This window comes from Oryzias latipes, chromosome 3 (genome assembly GCF_053564925.1).
Source record: "Oryzias latipes strain Hd-rR chromosome 3, Olatipes_Hd-rR_3.1".
Lineage (NCBI taxonomy): Eukaryota > Metazoa > Chordata > Actinopteri > Beloniformes > Adrianichthyidae > Oryzias > Oryzias latipes.
The window spans coordinates 27,904,228-27,920,000 of NC_136239.1; the positions used below are offsets into that span (position 1 = coordinate 27,904,228).

General features: G+C 36.9%; 2 protein-coding genes across 2 annotated transcripts in view; both read left to right on the forward strand.

Annotated features, from left to right (window-relative positions):
- The first annotated feature begins 1,374 nt into the window (after nt 1–1,374).
- vps26a (VPS26, retromer complex component A) lies at nt 1,375–7,698 on the forward strand. Its single transcript, XM_004067243.5, has 9 exons — nt 1,375–1,509; nt 2,554–2,703; nt 3,734–3,809; nt 4,149–4,305; nt 4,967–5,131; nt 5,239–5,345; nt 5,528–5,629; nt 5,717–5,826; nt 6,124–7,698. Exons 1-9 carry the CDS (start codon nt 1,507–1,509, stop codon nt 6,238–6,240), a joined length of 987 nt encoding a protein of 328 aa, XP_004067291.1. The 5' UTR covers nt 1,375–1,506; the 3' UTR covers nt 6,241–7,698.
- A 479-nt stretch (nt 7,699–8,177) lies between these two features.
- The window catches only part of supv3l1 (SUV3-like helicase), an 8,491-nt gene continuing 895 nt past the window's right edge, over nt 8,178–15,773 (forward strand). The window contains exons 1-16 of the mRNA XM_004067360.5: nt 8,178–8,580; nt 8,743–8,820; nt 9,085–9,192; nt 9,284–9,398; nt 9,502–9,670; nt 10,242–10,353; nt 10,954–11,031; nt 11,146–11,237; nt 11,347–11,527; nt 12,736–12,829; nt 13,074–13,193; nt 13,270–13,369; nt 13,451–13,531; nt 14,991–15,167; nt 15,490–15,638; nt 15,749–15,773. The exon at nt 15,749–15,773 is cut by the window's right edge and continues 895 nt beyond it. Coding sequence (XP_004067408.1) covers nt 8,310–8,580; nt 8,743–8,820; nt 9,085–9,192; nt 9,284–9,398; nt 9,502–9,670; nt 10,242–10,353; nt 10,954–11,031; nt 11,146–11,237; nt 11,347–11,527; nt 12,736–12,829; nt 13,074–13,193; nt 13,270–13,369; nt 13,451–13,531; nt 14,991–15,167; nt 15,490–15,638; nt 15,749–15,773 — 1,950 coding nt within the window. The 5' untranslated portion in view covers nt 8,178–8,309. The remainder of the gene's footprint in view (nt 8,581–8,742; nt 8,821–9,084; nt 9,193–9,283; nt 9,399–9,501; nt 9,671–10,241; nt 10,354–10,953; nt 11,032–11,145; nt 11,238–11,346; nt 11,528–12,735; nt 12,830–13,073; nt 13,194–13,269; nt 13,370–13,450; nt 13,532–14,990; nt 15,168–15,489; nt 15,639–15,748) is intronic.

The following is a 15,773-nucleotide window of genomic DNA, read 5'->3' on the forward strand; positions in this document are numbered from 1 at the left end:
GTAAGAGCATATTTTATTTTTATAATTTCTGGCAAATATTTATAAAATTAAATTTCACAATTGTATTTAAAGCAAAACAATAATCCGAACCTGTATTTAAACTGTAAAACACATTTGCTTTTTTATGATAAAGATACCACTTTGCTATATTAAAACTGTCTTTCAGCATATTAAAAAAATATTATTTCATTTTCTCTGTGTGTTATTGTAGGTGTTTATGTCTTAATTCTCTTAAGAACTAAATCTTATGGAAAAACCACAACCTGTATTGTTTTGTATGCCACTTTTTTTCTGTGTCTCACTTTTTTATATGTTTGTGTTTTTATTGTGCTTTACTCTGATTGCCTATTGTTGTTGTCTGTCAATTTTTCTCAAACAAAAATCTGTCTATTGTTTGCCACAATGGTAGTTAGTAGAAAACAATCCTCCCATTTTTTAAACAAATCTAGCAAATGCCTTTTTATGTTATCTTCTATGTGTTGCAGCTGAAATGTGTAACAAGTAGGGCTGTAAGGATTCATTTGAACAATTTGATACATATCATAATTTGTGGTTGCCAATTTCGATTATGATTCACTGACCTGAAATTGATAAGTTGATCCAGGAGACCTTTGGCCAAAACAACATTGTAACTCAGAGATACATTTCTCGTACTGAACAGCGCAGGGGTAATTTCCTCATTCCTTGTATTTCTTGCAAGTGTAAAATAAATATGTGTACAAACAAACAAGAATAAATGTTAAATCAATTCTCATTTTAGTTTCATAAAGTTCAGCCTACTGTTGTTTTTCCACAATAAAAATAATACAAACAGATCATTATTAGAACATTCTACCTGACTATATGGTCACATTTCTTTGCAAAAGTGTTTCCACACTGTAATGACGGATTAATCATTTTTTCCTGCCATCACATGCTGTCTGCTGTGATGCACTTGGTTGTTTTTACTTTTTAGTAAAATAAACCTACTGTGACTTAACCCATATGGTTTTTTCCTATTTTGATAATAATTTGATATCGATCTATCTCATTTTGAAATGATTTTTTAATGGTAGAGGTCGATTCGATTCGATAAAACTTGCCTTAGATCAATTTGGTTGGATCATGGGCAAAGAAATCTATTACTATTACTAACAAGATACTAGAGTGAAAGCTATTATTAATGTTACATGTCCAGAACAATTGTCATTTTCCACTAGAAAGAGCTGTTGTACAACAACCAAAAACAATTAAATTTCTAAAACGACTTTTTAATAAACACTTTTTTTCATTTTAAAAACTGCAACTATTAATGTTATACAGTTTGATTTTTATTCATCTGGATGGATGTGAAGATGGTCTAAAACTGGTCCTTTACACGTTAAAAGTAAGAGACACATCCACAAAACACGTGACTGTTTTATGGGTCACATGACCTGATGACTTGTTAGCTCCACCTCCTCCCTACAGACAGACTGGCTACTCGATGAGAGGCTAGCTGTTAGCTTCAACTGTCAAGACGGCGAGATGGTGAGTGTAAAAAACAATAATACACATACTTGTATTTCTTATTTACCGCGCTGTTTATGAACCTCACTTGACTTCAAACTCAGTACTATTAACATTCTAGGTTTACGCCTCCCAGCAGCTTTTTTTTACTTAAAAACATTGCAGAAAGAATGTAGCTAGTGGGGCTGGGCTTATAACATCGGTCGGTGCCAGGCCGTTTTTCTCAGATGTGTTGGCTTGTTTAGCGACCAAGTCGGTCTGTTAGAGGCTAACATCAAACTATGAGTACATAGTTTTTGCTGATTTGACTCAAAGCTTGTGAATAACCCGCGAATGTAGGATTTCTTTGTAATTCAGCCGCTCTGACTGACTGACTGACAGAGCTAACGGTTCTAGTTGGCCCTTTGGAATGTGAAGTTGCACTGTTATATACAGCCCAAATTCCAGCAGCAGCTCTTTAAACTCCGTCTATAAATCACTAAACATCTATAGTTGACTGATTTCAAGGTTGTCAGAGATGTTGGGGAATGTTCTTAACACTTTCGTTCGTATATAATGGAAGGAGCTGAACTAATAGGATTTCTCATTCAATAAATCATGTTTCTAAATTGTTTTATTGAACTTTAGATTAAAGTTGTTTTACAAGCAACAAGTATGTAATTATAAAAATGCAATAAATAAATCGATTTAAGACTAGACACAGAGCACAGAATCCATATTGTTGTCACTTCCCCTTGTTTACCAATATAAATGCGGTCATGTGAGTGAAAAGACATGTCAGCTTTTACTGCAGAATGACTCTGTTGAAACACTTATGCTGAAGTTTTTTTTAAATCTCTCTGTAAACCTAAATAAAGAAATTGTTTTATCCAATACTGTGGGGCTTCTATTAAAGTTTCAACTTGTTCAATTTTGCATGATAAAACCCTGACTAAAAGCCCTACTCCATTCTTTTAGCACATGAAAAGTGCTGCTTACCTTTAGTGCAGATAGATCTTTAAATTTTCACAGCCTTATATGGTCAGTGATGTAATGTTGTGGTTGTCTGAATGTTTGTGCTTTCAGAGTTTCCTCGGAGGTTTGTTTGGTCCCGTTTGTGAGATAGATGTCTTATTGAACGATGCAGAAAACCGAAAAACAGCTGAACTAAAGACAGAAGATGGAAAAGTCGAGAAACACTATCTATTCTACGATGGAGAGTCTGTCTCTGGCAAGGTAAATCATTTCTAAACGACTGTAAAAAGATAATAAAAATCCTACATACTGATTATTGAATTAAAAGTTAGTTTAGCTAAAATACTCCCTGATAAAAAGATGGCTTTTTTCTTTATCAGTAAAAGTTTTTGAATTCTCTCAAGGTTTCTGTTCAAAAGCGTTTTTCTTTGTGCCCCTTGCCTTTTTAACAGACTAACATGAACAACAAAGTTTTTTTTTAAAGAAACAAATGCTTACAACTCCTTTTATTAAACATAATTATGAAAAATTGGATTTATACTTTGTGTAGGTAAAAGTTTCTAATATTTTTGCATTTGTTTTTCAACATGTGGGTTGTATTGTATTAGGGCTGCACGATATGAGGAAAACTCGCGGTATGCGATATTGGTGATTAATATTGCGATAACGATATAATTTGCGGTATATAAACAAATATCAAACCAACCAAAAACATCATTTCCATTTCACTGCAACAGTTTAAAAGTTATACTCCAAATGACCATTGTCGACATAGGAGGCAAACATCAAACATAAAAGGGCTCATCTGATTGATCAACAGCGTAAACGGGTCCTTCCGATTGGTTAAATGCATGAAGGGATTTATTTCATTTGTTCAATATTTCAAGCTGCCGTGAGTTTGTTTTAGCACATTTAACCCTTGTGCTATCTTAGATGACCCCACCCTTGCATTGACGTGTTCTCCCTACCATAACAAAGGTGGATAAAGGTGGAAAGATTTCATGTAATCCATGAACACCAGTGAAGATCACAAATCATTGAAGAAAAAAGGTTCAGAGCTCTGTCTAGTGGGTCCAAATGACCCCACTCCCAATGTTAAAGTGCCTAGGATAGCACAAGGGTTAAGGTAACCATTTATTGCGATTTTCACCGTCTTTTGCGGTATGCATATTGCACAGCTTGATGTCGCGATAACGATAAATTTGCGGTATATTGTGCAGGCCTATATTGTATCCTTAATTCCTGTCTGCTAGATGGGGGAATGTTCTTTTAAATTAGGTTTTTCCATCAGGTGAATCTGAATGTGAAGCAGGGAGGAAAGCGGCTTGAACATCAGGGCATCCGTATCGAGTTTGTTGGACAAATAGGTGAGCAAAAAAAGTGCATTTTTCACTGTGTGCTATCACTATTGTTAGATTTTGCAATGAATAAGTATGTAATTGTTGATTTTTAAAGGGGGAAAATGATTTTTATGTTCAGTTGGTTAGCATTCCCAAATGCCTGAAAGATTTAGGAGGGCAGGAGTTGGTCATGTGCTGTCATTGTATAGCTAAGCCCTTCTCCAACCTTATTTGTTGTAGAAACTGGCGAGACCATTGTGCTTAAGGTTAAACAAAAATCTATTATACAACTAAATTACAAGCAACTGATTTGAATTTCCCACCATGTTTCATTTGATGAAGTTAAATCCTTTTTCCGTGTTTCAGAGTTGTTCTCCGATAAGAGCAACACCCATGAGTTTGTGGATTTGGTGAAAGAGTTGGCTCTACCTGGAGAACTCACCCAGAACAGAAGCTATGACTTTGAGTTCATGCAGGTGGAGAAGCCGTATGAGTCCTACACAGGAGTCAACGTCAGACTACGGTACAGCAATAATCATTACAGCACCACAGCTTAACAAACTCTACATGGGAGTTTTTCTTTTCTACTTTTGCTCCAGTAGAGGGAGATGTTTACAAATTTTTCCATTTAGGGACAAAGCAGTCATGTGAACTGCACTACAAATTTACTCCGTACTGTTTTTCCTCTTTTTTTTTGTATTTACAATCTGCAACAGGGAGGGTGGAAAGCTGAATTAGCTGGTCAAACTTATTTTCAGGGTTTGCCAAAACACAAGACTGTCCATCCCTGGTCCTGGAGATCTTCCATTTTTCCCTCTTCTCCAGCTCTCCCTGCACGTCTTGCTTCTTGTTACCTGGATCAGGTGTGTTCAGTCAGTCAGAAGGTGGTAACACCTGAGTCAGCTAATCAGCAGCAAGGCAGGAAGGGAGAGCTGGAAAACAGGATCTCCAGGACCAGGGATGGGGAACTCTGACTTAAACACTCAGTAAAGTTCCAGTTAAATGATTTAGACTGAATGTAAAATATTCAAACTGAGCAGTATGTACCTTTACATTTAGTTTAATTAGTAATAGGTTTGCAATTGCTTCCTCTTTGTGATCTGTTGAGGTTTTGTCTTGCAGGTGTTTTGAAATATTCTGGTGGTATAATGGTCTGCATGGATTCACGTTTGGTACTCTTGCAGATATTTCCTCCGGGTGACAATAGTTCGCCGCTTGTCCGACTTAGTGAAAGAATACGAGTTAATCGTCCACCAGCTGGCCACTTACCCAGACGTTAACAACTCAATCAAGATGGAGGTTGGCATAGAAGACTGTCTGCACATTGAGTTTGAATACAATAAATCCAAGTAAGATATATATTTATGACTTTATCTTGAATCATAAATGATCACATAAAAAAATCATTGAAATCATTTTGGCCTTCTTTTGAGGTTCTATTTTCTTTTTCTTTAAGGTACCACTTGAAGGATGTAATCGTTGGGAAGATTTATTTTCTGTTGGTCAGAATCAAGATCCAACACATGGAACTGCAGCTCATCAAGAAGGAGATCACAGGCATTGGTAAGAATGCTCAGTAAAATGAAAGAACTTCATCCTTTTTTTTTTTTTTTTTTGGCAGTTCGCTATCTGTTGTGTAAATAAGCTTTGTACACATAAAAGCATGGACATTCCTGCAAATGTTTTGCTTCACTTTATCCAGTTTTGTTCTTCTAACTTTTTATATTTGCTGTCTGAACATAAAGGTCCCAGCACAACTACGGAGACCGAGACGGTTGCAAAGTATGAGATTATGGATGGAGCTCCGGTAAAAGGAGAATCGATTCCAATCAGGCTGTTCCTGGCAGGTAAGAATGTTTCTTCTCCCTCAACTCACTAATACTTCAAATACAAAATCAAGACGATGGCTCATGATAGTCTCTGGTTTGTCACAGGATATGATCTGACACCAACCATGAGGGATGTCAATAAGAAGTTCTCTGTACGCTACTTCCTCAATCTGGTTCTGGTTGATGAAGAGGACAGGAGATACTTCAAACAACAGGTAAATCCTTGTGACTAAAGACAAAATCACTTTATGTCACAGTGACATTTTATTTTAGCCAGGTACTTTTTTTTTAAATGTATTTAATGCAAACAGTATTTTATGTGAAAAATTTATAAAACATAACTGAAGTTAACTTTTCCAAGTTTCAATTAGAAATGGATTTCAGTTTTTAGTGTAAACGATCTCCTGACACAACAAAAAAACAGTTTTTTGTGTTGTTTGCCTTCTTTCATTGTTGTATTTGCGAGTGGGCTAAATACCCTCTATTGTACTCTTTTTCTACCTTGTGTTCAGGAGATTGTTTTGTGGAGAAAAGCTCCAGAGAAGCTAAGGAAAAGAAACTTCCATCAGCGCTATGAGTCACCTGAACCACGAAACCAAACGGTTACGGCAGAGCAGCCAGAGATGTGAGGAGCTGAGGAATGTGAACTAAGAAATAGACGAATCGCAGATCTCCACTGCTGAATGGCCAGAAGTGTGAGAGCTTCCCAGTGTCTCCATGGACTGAGAAATGTCTGTAAACATGATTATACATATGCCTTTCTTTCAAACACCCCTCCTTCCCCCTCAACTCCACACAGGTTCAACTTCGGCTACCTAGTGTCACACTTCCTCTGGACTGAAACACCTGCATACACATGGACACAAGTAAACAATAAAACTCTGCTAAATGCTGAACACTTTGGCAAACTTAATATAACACAAGCAATGAAGAGTTAGAGGTCAAATTTGATCATCAGACTAAAACTGTCAAGCTCAAACCAATGAAGCCATAATCCCTGTTTTCTGAATGCTATTTGAGAGGTGCTGAGGTGAAGTCATGGCTACAAACTGCTGCTTGATCCTATCTTTTCATTTTTTTTTTCCTCTTCTCTGAATTTCCAAAAGGTTCCCTAACACTCTACCTTATGTCCTGCTGGATATTTTTCAAGATGTGAGGAATTTGTTACAATCAAGGATGTGAGAGGCCAAACTTAAAGTTGACTCACATTCCCTTTATTTATTCACAGCGCCTGTCTTCAACCTGTCACTCAGTTAAAACCGCGTATTTAAGTTTATTATTTTACATGCTGTACCGTTCAAAAACATTGACTGCCTGCTTTATTTCAGGGAATGACGATTGAAAGTGTACAAAAGATGTGCAACAACTTTGTAGTTTTCATGCAATGCTTCAAATGTGATCAAAAGACTGTAAATTCAGAAATCTTCTCAGCTTCCTCATTTTTATCATTTGATGGGAGCTTTTTTTGAGGCAAATAGTTTGATATATTTAAATGATAAATGGTTAATTACTTAGACTTCAAGCACTAGGAGGAATGCGCTTCTCACATGCTGTAAAACCCAACAATGTTCCACTGTGATGCTTAGACCTGCAGTTAAGGTCCTGCTTTAAAGACACTGTTTTCAGTCCGGTGTAATTTTTTAGGCTACAGCTCTGATTCAGGGCCAATTTGCACTTTGCTTTCCATCGCTTGTTTCTGTATGAAGGATAATGGATGCTCCAAAACAACCATCACTCAAGGAAAACTTCACCTTGGATATCTCCTGAGTTGGCAATAAAAATAATTATACTGTTGTGTAAGTATCACTACATATTATATTTTTGCTTCAAATGTAAATGTTTACTTTTTTTTTTGTATGTGGGTGGTGGCCACATGTTGCATTTGATTTGATTAATTGAATGCTGATTAAACCTTCTCTCTTTTTCTTTTCTTACCAAGTTGGTTTGGATCTTGTGTGGGTTTGTTTTTATTTGGGAGAAGCATAATTTATTCGTCAACTTTGTTTTTCTGCCTGTCACATGCACATTTATTTTAGGAGTTGTTTGATTTTCTTTCAAATAAAAAACAAAGGTGAAGAAGAACCAAAGCGAATATTGTCTTTTTTTCCCCCTTTAATGCAAATAAGTGAATGGCATGTTATGTGTAAAGTCTACACCAAACGTAAATCAGTTAGATGAATGTTTAAAAGAAATTGTAGAAAAAGTACATTTTTCTCATTGGTTTATTGTATATTTTTAGAGAGCCAATAGACGAAGCTCACGGACATGATTTACTGTATTTCGGTAAGAGGAGAGCTTATTCAAAAAAATTCCAATCAAATTAAGCTATTGCAACATCTTTAGAACTGATCATGGACCTGATCTATTCTTGAGGTGACCTTATTTATGCCTGTGTATAAAACTTAGTTCGCTGTACAACAAAAATAAATAAAGATGTATTTGTCTAAGAATTGTTTGAACAGATTTTATAAATCGGAAAAGTAAGGGAACGTAAGTTTTATTTACGTTAAAATTTGTTTTTTCCCAATAACTTTTAGTTCAGGCATATATGAAGACAGACCGGTCCTTTCCCACGTTGTTTAATCAGGAAGAGATGTACGTTGACCGTCCTCTGCTGGGGCTTGTGGTGTGTTCTACATCATGTAACATGACAATCTGCTATGAAAAGTGAACACGCGTAATTTAAAATATTGTGGAGATGTCGGTAAACCGATGTGTCCACGTTTTGTCCCGCCTTCAACGCCACATTAAAGCACAGACGACTCGCATCACAGCAAGTACTAGTAGTTGTCATGTGGGATTCCGGCAACATCAGCAAGCTACTTCTGTGGTTTGCTGCAGAGAAGTTTCTTCCAACAGCTCAACCCCCAAACCTCCGGATACGTCGCTGTTTGTACCCCTCTCCTTAAGCACCGAGGCCCCTGCTGAGGGGAGTGTGGGGGCAGAGCTGACCCAGACGCTCGATAAAAGTGCGAAAACTTTGCTCAACAGTGGAATTGTTTATTAATGCTTCTGATCTGTCTTTGGTTGTCCACCTACGCTCTTTATTTAAATACAGTGATGTCTATAGATGTATTGCTCGTCAAAAACAGCGCTTGTAATTTTGCATTTTGGTGATATTTATCACTCAGATGAATTGCTGAAGATTTTGAACCGTTTCTACAAAAGAAAGGAGATGCAGAAGCTGGCAGCAGATCAGGGTTTGGATGGTGAGGAAATGAAACTAAATCATCTTCTGACACACTTTCTACACAGTTTACTAATTCAAAATGTTTCTTTATTTTTTTAACATTTTGTTTCTCTGTAGACACTCATTCTTGAGCATTTTAAAAAATACTTTGATAGATGATGTAATTTGCATTTCCCAATGAAGCTCAGTGTTTTAAGTGTTTTATTGCATGTTACAGAAAGATGCAAGCTTCCACCTTCTCTAACTCACTGTTCACCTCGTCTGAATGTGTTTGTGACTAAAGCTCGCCTATTCCACCAAGCCTTCATCAGCTTCAGAAAGCATGTCCTTGAAATGCCATCCCTTTCTGCCGATCTCCACATCATCCTCAGTGACATCTGTTTTGGAGCAGGTGAGTGGTGTTGTTCTTGAAGCTGGGTTTTTGTAAATTTACTTAAAAAATGTTGTTCTATTGATGACATTATCTTCTTTCCCCCCTTAAGGTCATATTGATGACATATACCCCTATTTCATGCGTCATGCCAAACAGATCTTTCCAATGCTGGACTGTATGGATGACCTCAGAAAGATCTCAGACCTCAGAGTACCGGCCAACTGGTAGGATTTAGAGAAATCCCACCATATACAGCACACATCAATAAGTAGTTAGCATTGTGGTTGGCTCTATTGACATCAAACTATATTTTTGTGTTCGTTGTAGGTATCCCGAGGCTCGAGCCATCCAGAGGAAGGTGATCTTTCACGCTGGCCCTACAAACAGTGGGAAGACCTATCATGCCATCCAGCGCTACCTGGCTGCTAAATCTGGAGTCTACTGTGGGCCGCTGAAACTGCTGGCCCATGAGATCTTTGAGAAGAGTAACAATGCTGTATGTTGCTTGTTTTGGCTACCCTTCCCATTGTTTTAGAAAAAATTAACACATAAAATTCAGTTTTACATATAAACAAAAATAGGTTAGAAATCCCAATAGATGGTGAATCTGCATTGTTAAACCAACGGCATAAAGTAATTGAATAGCGGAGCTGGAAACTTAATGTGTTGGGAGCATTGTTATATCTTTATTCTTCTTTTTTTGAAGGAGATATCCACATGGATGCCATGTAATGTTTAGAATTTGCGTCATGCATTAGCTCTTCTGCAATTTATTGAAGTTGTAAATTGCGGTGGGACATGCCCATAAAACTATGAACACAAAACTAGGTTATTTCTAAACAAACAGAACACACCTTTCGATCAAATACACAACTTTTTAACTCCACTATATGATTTACAATAGTTAATAGGTTATTGCTGTGTATTGTGCAGTTTTAAATGCTGGTCAGACTTACATGAATGATCTTAAAAAGTTGCCTTTAATGGGATACTTTTTCTACATTTGTGATTTTGCCTTTATTTTATTTTTCTGTGTAAGTTTATTAATGGGTTTGTGATGCTTCCAGGGTGTTCCTTGTGACCTGGTTACTGGAGAGGAGAGAACCTTTATGGACATGGACGGCCGAGCTGCTGGACACGTTGCGTGCACCATTGAGATGTGCAGTGTCACCACACCTTGTGAGTTTTCCTGTGGTCTTATAAAAATAGGAACATATCATGGAACACACTTGTCATCTTATCAGGTCTAGTAATAAAGATTGAAGTCAAAATAAATATTTTACTCAAACAAAAACTTTTTTTTGTTTGTTGTTTTACTATCATAAACTATTACTATTACTGCCCTTAAGTTATTGTTTTCAATCTAAATGTACTTTACCTCCTAAACTGCACAACATTTTTAATTTGGGTGTCATTTTTGGTATATATTTATATATTTTTTTGCTTTGTGAACATTGCTTTTGTAATATGTGGCCACACTAGTTGAGAGGTTAATTGTAATAATAGAGGTTGAAGTTATTTTATTCAAACCAATAGTTTCTATCTCTCTGTAGCTTCTTTTTATTGTATTGCCTTTTAAATAGAACTGCTTACGTTAAGTTTTCACAAATATCAAAAAGACACTGAATTAATAGAATTAACCTCTTCTTATTCTAATAAATCAATGTAGACTACTGGAGATTCAGAACCATTCGCATTTCTTTTCAGATGGTTTGTCATTTTTAATGTTGGAGGTTGAAAATGAGGCATTTGTGGAAACTTGTGCTTTTGATTCTGCAGATGAAGTGGCTGTAATTGATGAAATTCAAATGATCAGAGATCCTTCCAGGGGCTGGGCATGGACCAGAGCGCTGCTGGGTTTGTAACGTTCATCAAAACGTTCAGAGATCCTGTCACATATTTACATTTGATTCATGAATTCAACTTTTTGTTTCATGAAACGTTTCACTTTTTCTTTGTGTGTTTGTGTAGGTCTGTGTGCAGATGAGATCCATGTGTGTGGGGAACCTGCAGCTGTGGACTTCATCAGAGAGTTGATGTACACCACAGGAGAGGAGGTGGAGGTGAGGCTGCTGCTCAGCTGAATGATGAGTTGAGCCCTCTCCCTCTGGAGCAATGCTGCCCCCCCCCCCCCCCCCCCCCCCTTTATAACCACGTCTCCTCTCTCTGCAGGTCCACACCTACCAGCGCCTAACTCCATTCTCAATCTTGAATCATGCTGTGGAATCATTAGATAACCTGAGACCAGGAGATTGCATTGTGTGCTTCAGTAAAAATGACATCTACTCTATAAGCAGACAGATTGAAGCCAAAGGACTCGAATGTGCCGTCATTTATGGTAGTCTACCTCCAGGTGAGTGTTTGCAAACGCTGAGATGAATTTTGAATTATATTGTTATTTCAAACCTAGAAGCACATAAAGTCAATGTTCATAGATTTATAACCTATCATTGATATTCAGCTTGAAGAGCTTCGGAAAGATTTTTACATTGTTTTTCAAACTAATAATAAGACCATCAGTCTGGACTTTAAAACAGCCATGAGGTTTATTGAAACACGTTTTCAATTCATGCAGCTCTGGAAAAGCTTCAGAAGCTTTCATAACATCATTACTCGTGTCAATAAAAAAGTCATAAAGAATAGCTAATTTTACATGGAAAGCCCTTTCAGATATGCTATAAGGGTTAAGAGACAGAAGTACTCTGCAACTTTAAAGTCTTTAAAACCCGAAAGACCATTGTTTGTAAAGTAAACTTACTTGTAACATTCAAGTATATTTATCTAGTACTTTACAAACAAGTGCTCTTTCCACATTGAGTTTTAAAATTTCCAAACTGAAAAAAACCTCTTTCTGAGTTTGCCAAGTACATTAAAATAGTAGTGCAGAGATGTACAGATCCAGCTTCATTTGGGTGATATTCTTCCAATCCCCTGTGAACCAATGAAGTATTACAATTTATGCAGTAATTTCGCCAAAAGCTGTGGAGAATCTCACTAAGATTTCGACAGTTACCACATCAATAACAGCTGGAAAGAAGAAAGCACTGTCATTCACCGTCAGAACCTCCCATCCAAGGCCATTTTTCAGGCGTCTCTCGCCATGAATCCAGCAACATAATGACTATGACCTTTCTATGTAAGGATAATGGCTGATGTCAAGGATGCTTGCAACCTCGGTGACATATCGACCAATCACAGATGTGCTTATGAAGGCCACCTACGCCAAAATGGCTGCATCCACGAAGTAAACAAAAGCGAATATTTCTCAAAGTCTGCGACTATTTCACTCACAGGCGGTGAATTTGTGCCGGCTACTTTTAGGGCCACTGAACCTAGTTTTAAAATTGTAATAACTTTTTTCCAATGTTCACATATTAAAGTTTTTGTTGACACAACATGTCAAACAGATCATTGTTGTCATGTGTTCATTAATTCTGTAGCATGTTTTCCTAACATCAGTCAGATATGATCCATGTCAGCAAATACAATTCTGGACAAACACACATTATTAATAAAAACAATTTAAAAAAAGTATTTATTTTGTTTATTTTTTATTTTTAGGCACTAAATTGTCCCAGGCCAAGAAGTTCAATGACCCTGATGACCCCTGTAACATCCTGGTTGCTACAGATGCTATTGGGATGGGCCTCAACCTGTGAGTGTTTCTACCAAAACATTTGACCTCCAATGAATTTTATGCTTTTCCATTTTAGCAGAAGTTTGCTTGTGATTCTTATTTTTGATTCGTTCATTGCTACACAAGAGCACTTACCGGTAGTTACAAATGTGAGGAACATTGTAGTGTGGAACTTTAGGAAGATTGATATTGAAGTAGCTGCTAAGTGGAAGATTATTAAGAAAATCATTTTTCATCCACATTGTCCCCTCCCACCTTCCAGGAGCATAAAGCGGATCATCTTTAACTCTCTGGTGAAGCCTAATGTCAATGAAAAAGGGGAGAAACAGATGGAGACCATCAGCACATCCCAAGCTCTTCAGATCGCTGGCCGAGCAGGACGGTCAGTCTGCTGCTTTTTCAGATGCAGATGATCCTCTTCGGTTTTTGTTTTATGATGCCACTTTTTGCTGCTGCAGGTTTTCCTCCAAGTTTAAAGAGGGTGAGGTTACAACCATGCACAGAGACGACCTGCCCGTCCTGAAGGAAATCCTCAGCCACGCCGTGGATCCTATTGAGGTCATTCCTATGGACATGTGCATTATTGCAACGTCCAGTAGTATTTAAATCATTGAAGTGACGTATTTGTCCTCCTTTCAGACTGCAGGTCTGCATCCAACTGCAGAACAGATCGAGATGTTTGCCTATCATCTGCCAGATGCCACACTTTCTAACCTCATTGTGAGTCAAATGTTACTTAAATATACAATATATGACAAAAGTTATGCTACTTCATATCTTTTTTTTCAAACTCTTTTTAAGAAAATAAAACTACATTTACGAAAAACATTTGAAAATCCTGTAAGGCAGACAATAAAACTAATGTCAAAAATGTTAGGTGTGCACTATTTTGCAAAATGATCTGCCTTATAAAACATTCCAGGAAGAGAATGACGTATTCATATGAAGAAGTAGGCATTAAAATTTTAAAAACATGAGCAAACCATTTTAAAGTATTGATTTTTGGTGGATCAACCAGGCTGCACTTTCAGCTATTGATTTTTTTTTTTAACGTGTCACGGTTGGTTTCAGCACCATGAGATATTTAACCATAAAATAGAAACCAACATTTTAAAGCTTCTTCTTTGAAACTTTCATTATTTATTTATGTATGTTTTTTTTTGTATTTATTTCAAACTAATAAAATAAAAAATAATCAGCAGTATAACGATAAATGACGATGTTCAAAGTTCGAAAAGGGCTCCTTATTGAGTCTAAGACACTTCTTTCAGTAAAATCCAAACATAAATTTATAAAAGCATTTTTTTACTTAATTACAAAAAATAGGCACATACACCGAAAACTATCAAATATGGTCAAAAGTTTTAAAAAAAAGATACAGATCAATACATTTTATTGACTCTCTTATATCTGTTGATTATATCACCCTTTATAATCGCTTTGATTTTTTTTTTAATAGATTGAAAATTTGTAATGTCTTCCCTGCCATTCCATATTTGAACCCCTCTTGTGGAATTCCAGTGAAGTTTAGCAGTGATTGAAAAAAATTAACTCTTTGGCTGAAGAGATGTCATATTTCTGAACAGTTTGATGATGAAAAACTTATAAAATAGCAGATAATATCAAACTTTTTGAAAGCTGAAGGAAAGCAAGGCTACAAAAAGAGGAATCACAACTCACTTTTACTAGTCCATAGTTTTTCTGCATTTATCTTGATTGGCTCACATTTTGGTCACACTTGATCAAAAATAGCAACTATTACATATCTACATGGCTTTTCATGTCAAGTCATGTTTTCTGACAATTACCATAGTAATCTCTTAACTGATCTGAAGACTAAATCTAAAGCTGCACATCTTGGTTTGCACAAAAATGTAAAGGGATTTTTGTGAAGATGAATTTTGAAGCTTCACGGTGAAACATCACTTTTCCTTATCCATAAAAGAAAACTTTGCAAACCAGGGCGAAAGCTAAAATAAAAGATTTTATTTTTTTTGTGATCATTTCATGTATTTTCTTGGCTAATCAGCTTTTTAAAGTATTTCCCAAAAAAATGGCAAACTTTTAGTTTCAATGATTTTTAAAAGCACGAGCTTCCCTTTATTTTACAAAGTCTTTTTGCCTAAAGTCACGTGTCTATATTTCTTAAGTTAAGCTGATGTTTGTCTGTTTTCCTCAGGACATATTTGTCAGCCTCTCTCAAGTGGACGGTCTGTATTTTGTCTGCAACATTGATGACTTTAAGTTCCTGGCTGACATGATTCAGCACATACCGCTCAACCTGAGGTCACGCTACGTCTTCTGCACCGCTCCCATCAACAAAAAACAGTCCTTCGTGTGCACCTCTTTCCTGAAGGTAAGGCCACATGCAGCCGCATGCCAGTCGAGATGGAAGCTATGAGTGTGACCGAAATTTCTTTATGAAAGGTAGCAAAGGACTCTGTCAGTGTTTTGACATCACGTGTAAAAGGAGTTTATTGCTGTTGTGCTTTTGTATTTTATGAACCTCACGCGCCGAGTGACCTTTGGAGTCCATATCAAATAATAAAGGGACCAAAGTGCAAAAAGGCTGAATACAATCTGAAGACAAAACCACTGGAATGATTATTTAAAAGTTTAGGTTTAAGTGATGAACTGCACAGGTCTGTGCCTCTTCTTTTTGTTTTGTTTTTCCCCAGTTTGCAAGGCAGTTCAGTCGAGATGAACCCTTGACCTTCAGCTGGGTCTGTCGCCACATCAGCTGGCCTCTAGCTGCACCCAAGAACATCAAGGACCTGGTTCACCTGGAGGCTGTTCATGACGTGTTGGATCTGTACCTTTGGTTGAGGTAACGGCTTCTTCTCCTGCATCTTTAGGTCAAACTTTCTGTATTTCCAGCTATTCTTCTCTAATGTCTTCCTCATTCATTCAAATGGGCTTCTGTTGGTATCTGCGCAGCTATCGCTTCATGGACATGTTTCCT

Coding starts and splice junctions, on each gene's coding strand:
- vps26a (XM_004067243.5), top strand. Junction 2,704..3,733: donor GAGAGTCTGTCTCTGGCAAG/GTAAATCATTTC, acceptor TTTTTCCATCAG/GTGAATCTGAATGTGAAGCA. Junction 3,810..4,148: donor CGAGTTTGTTGGACAAATAG/GTGAGCAAAAAA, acceptor TCCGTGTTTCAG/AGTTGTTCTCCGATAAGAGC.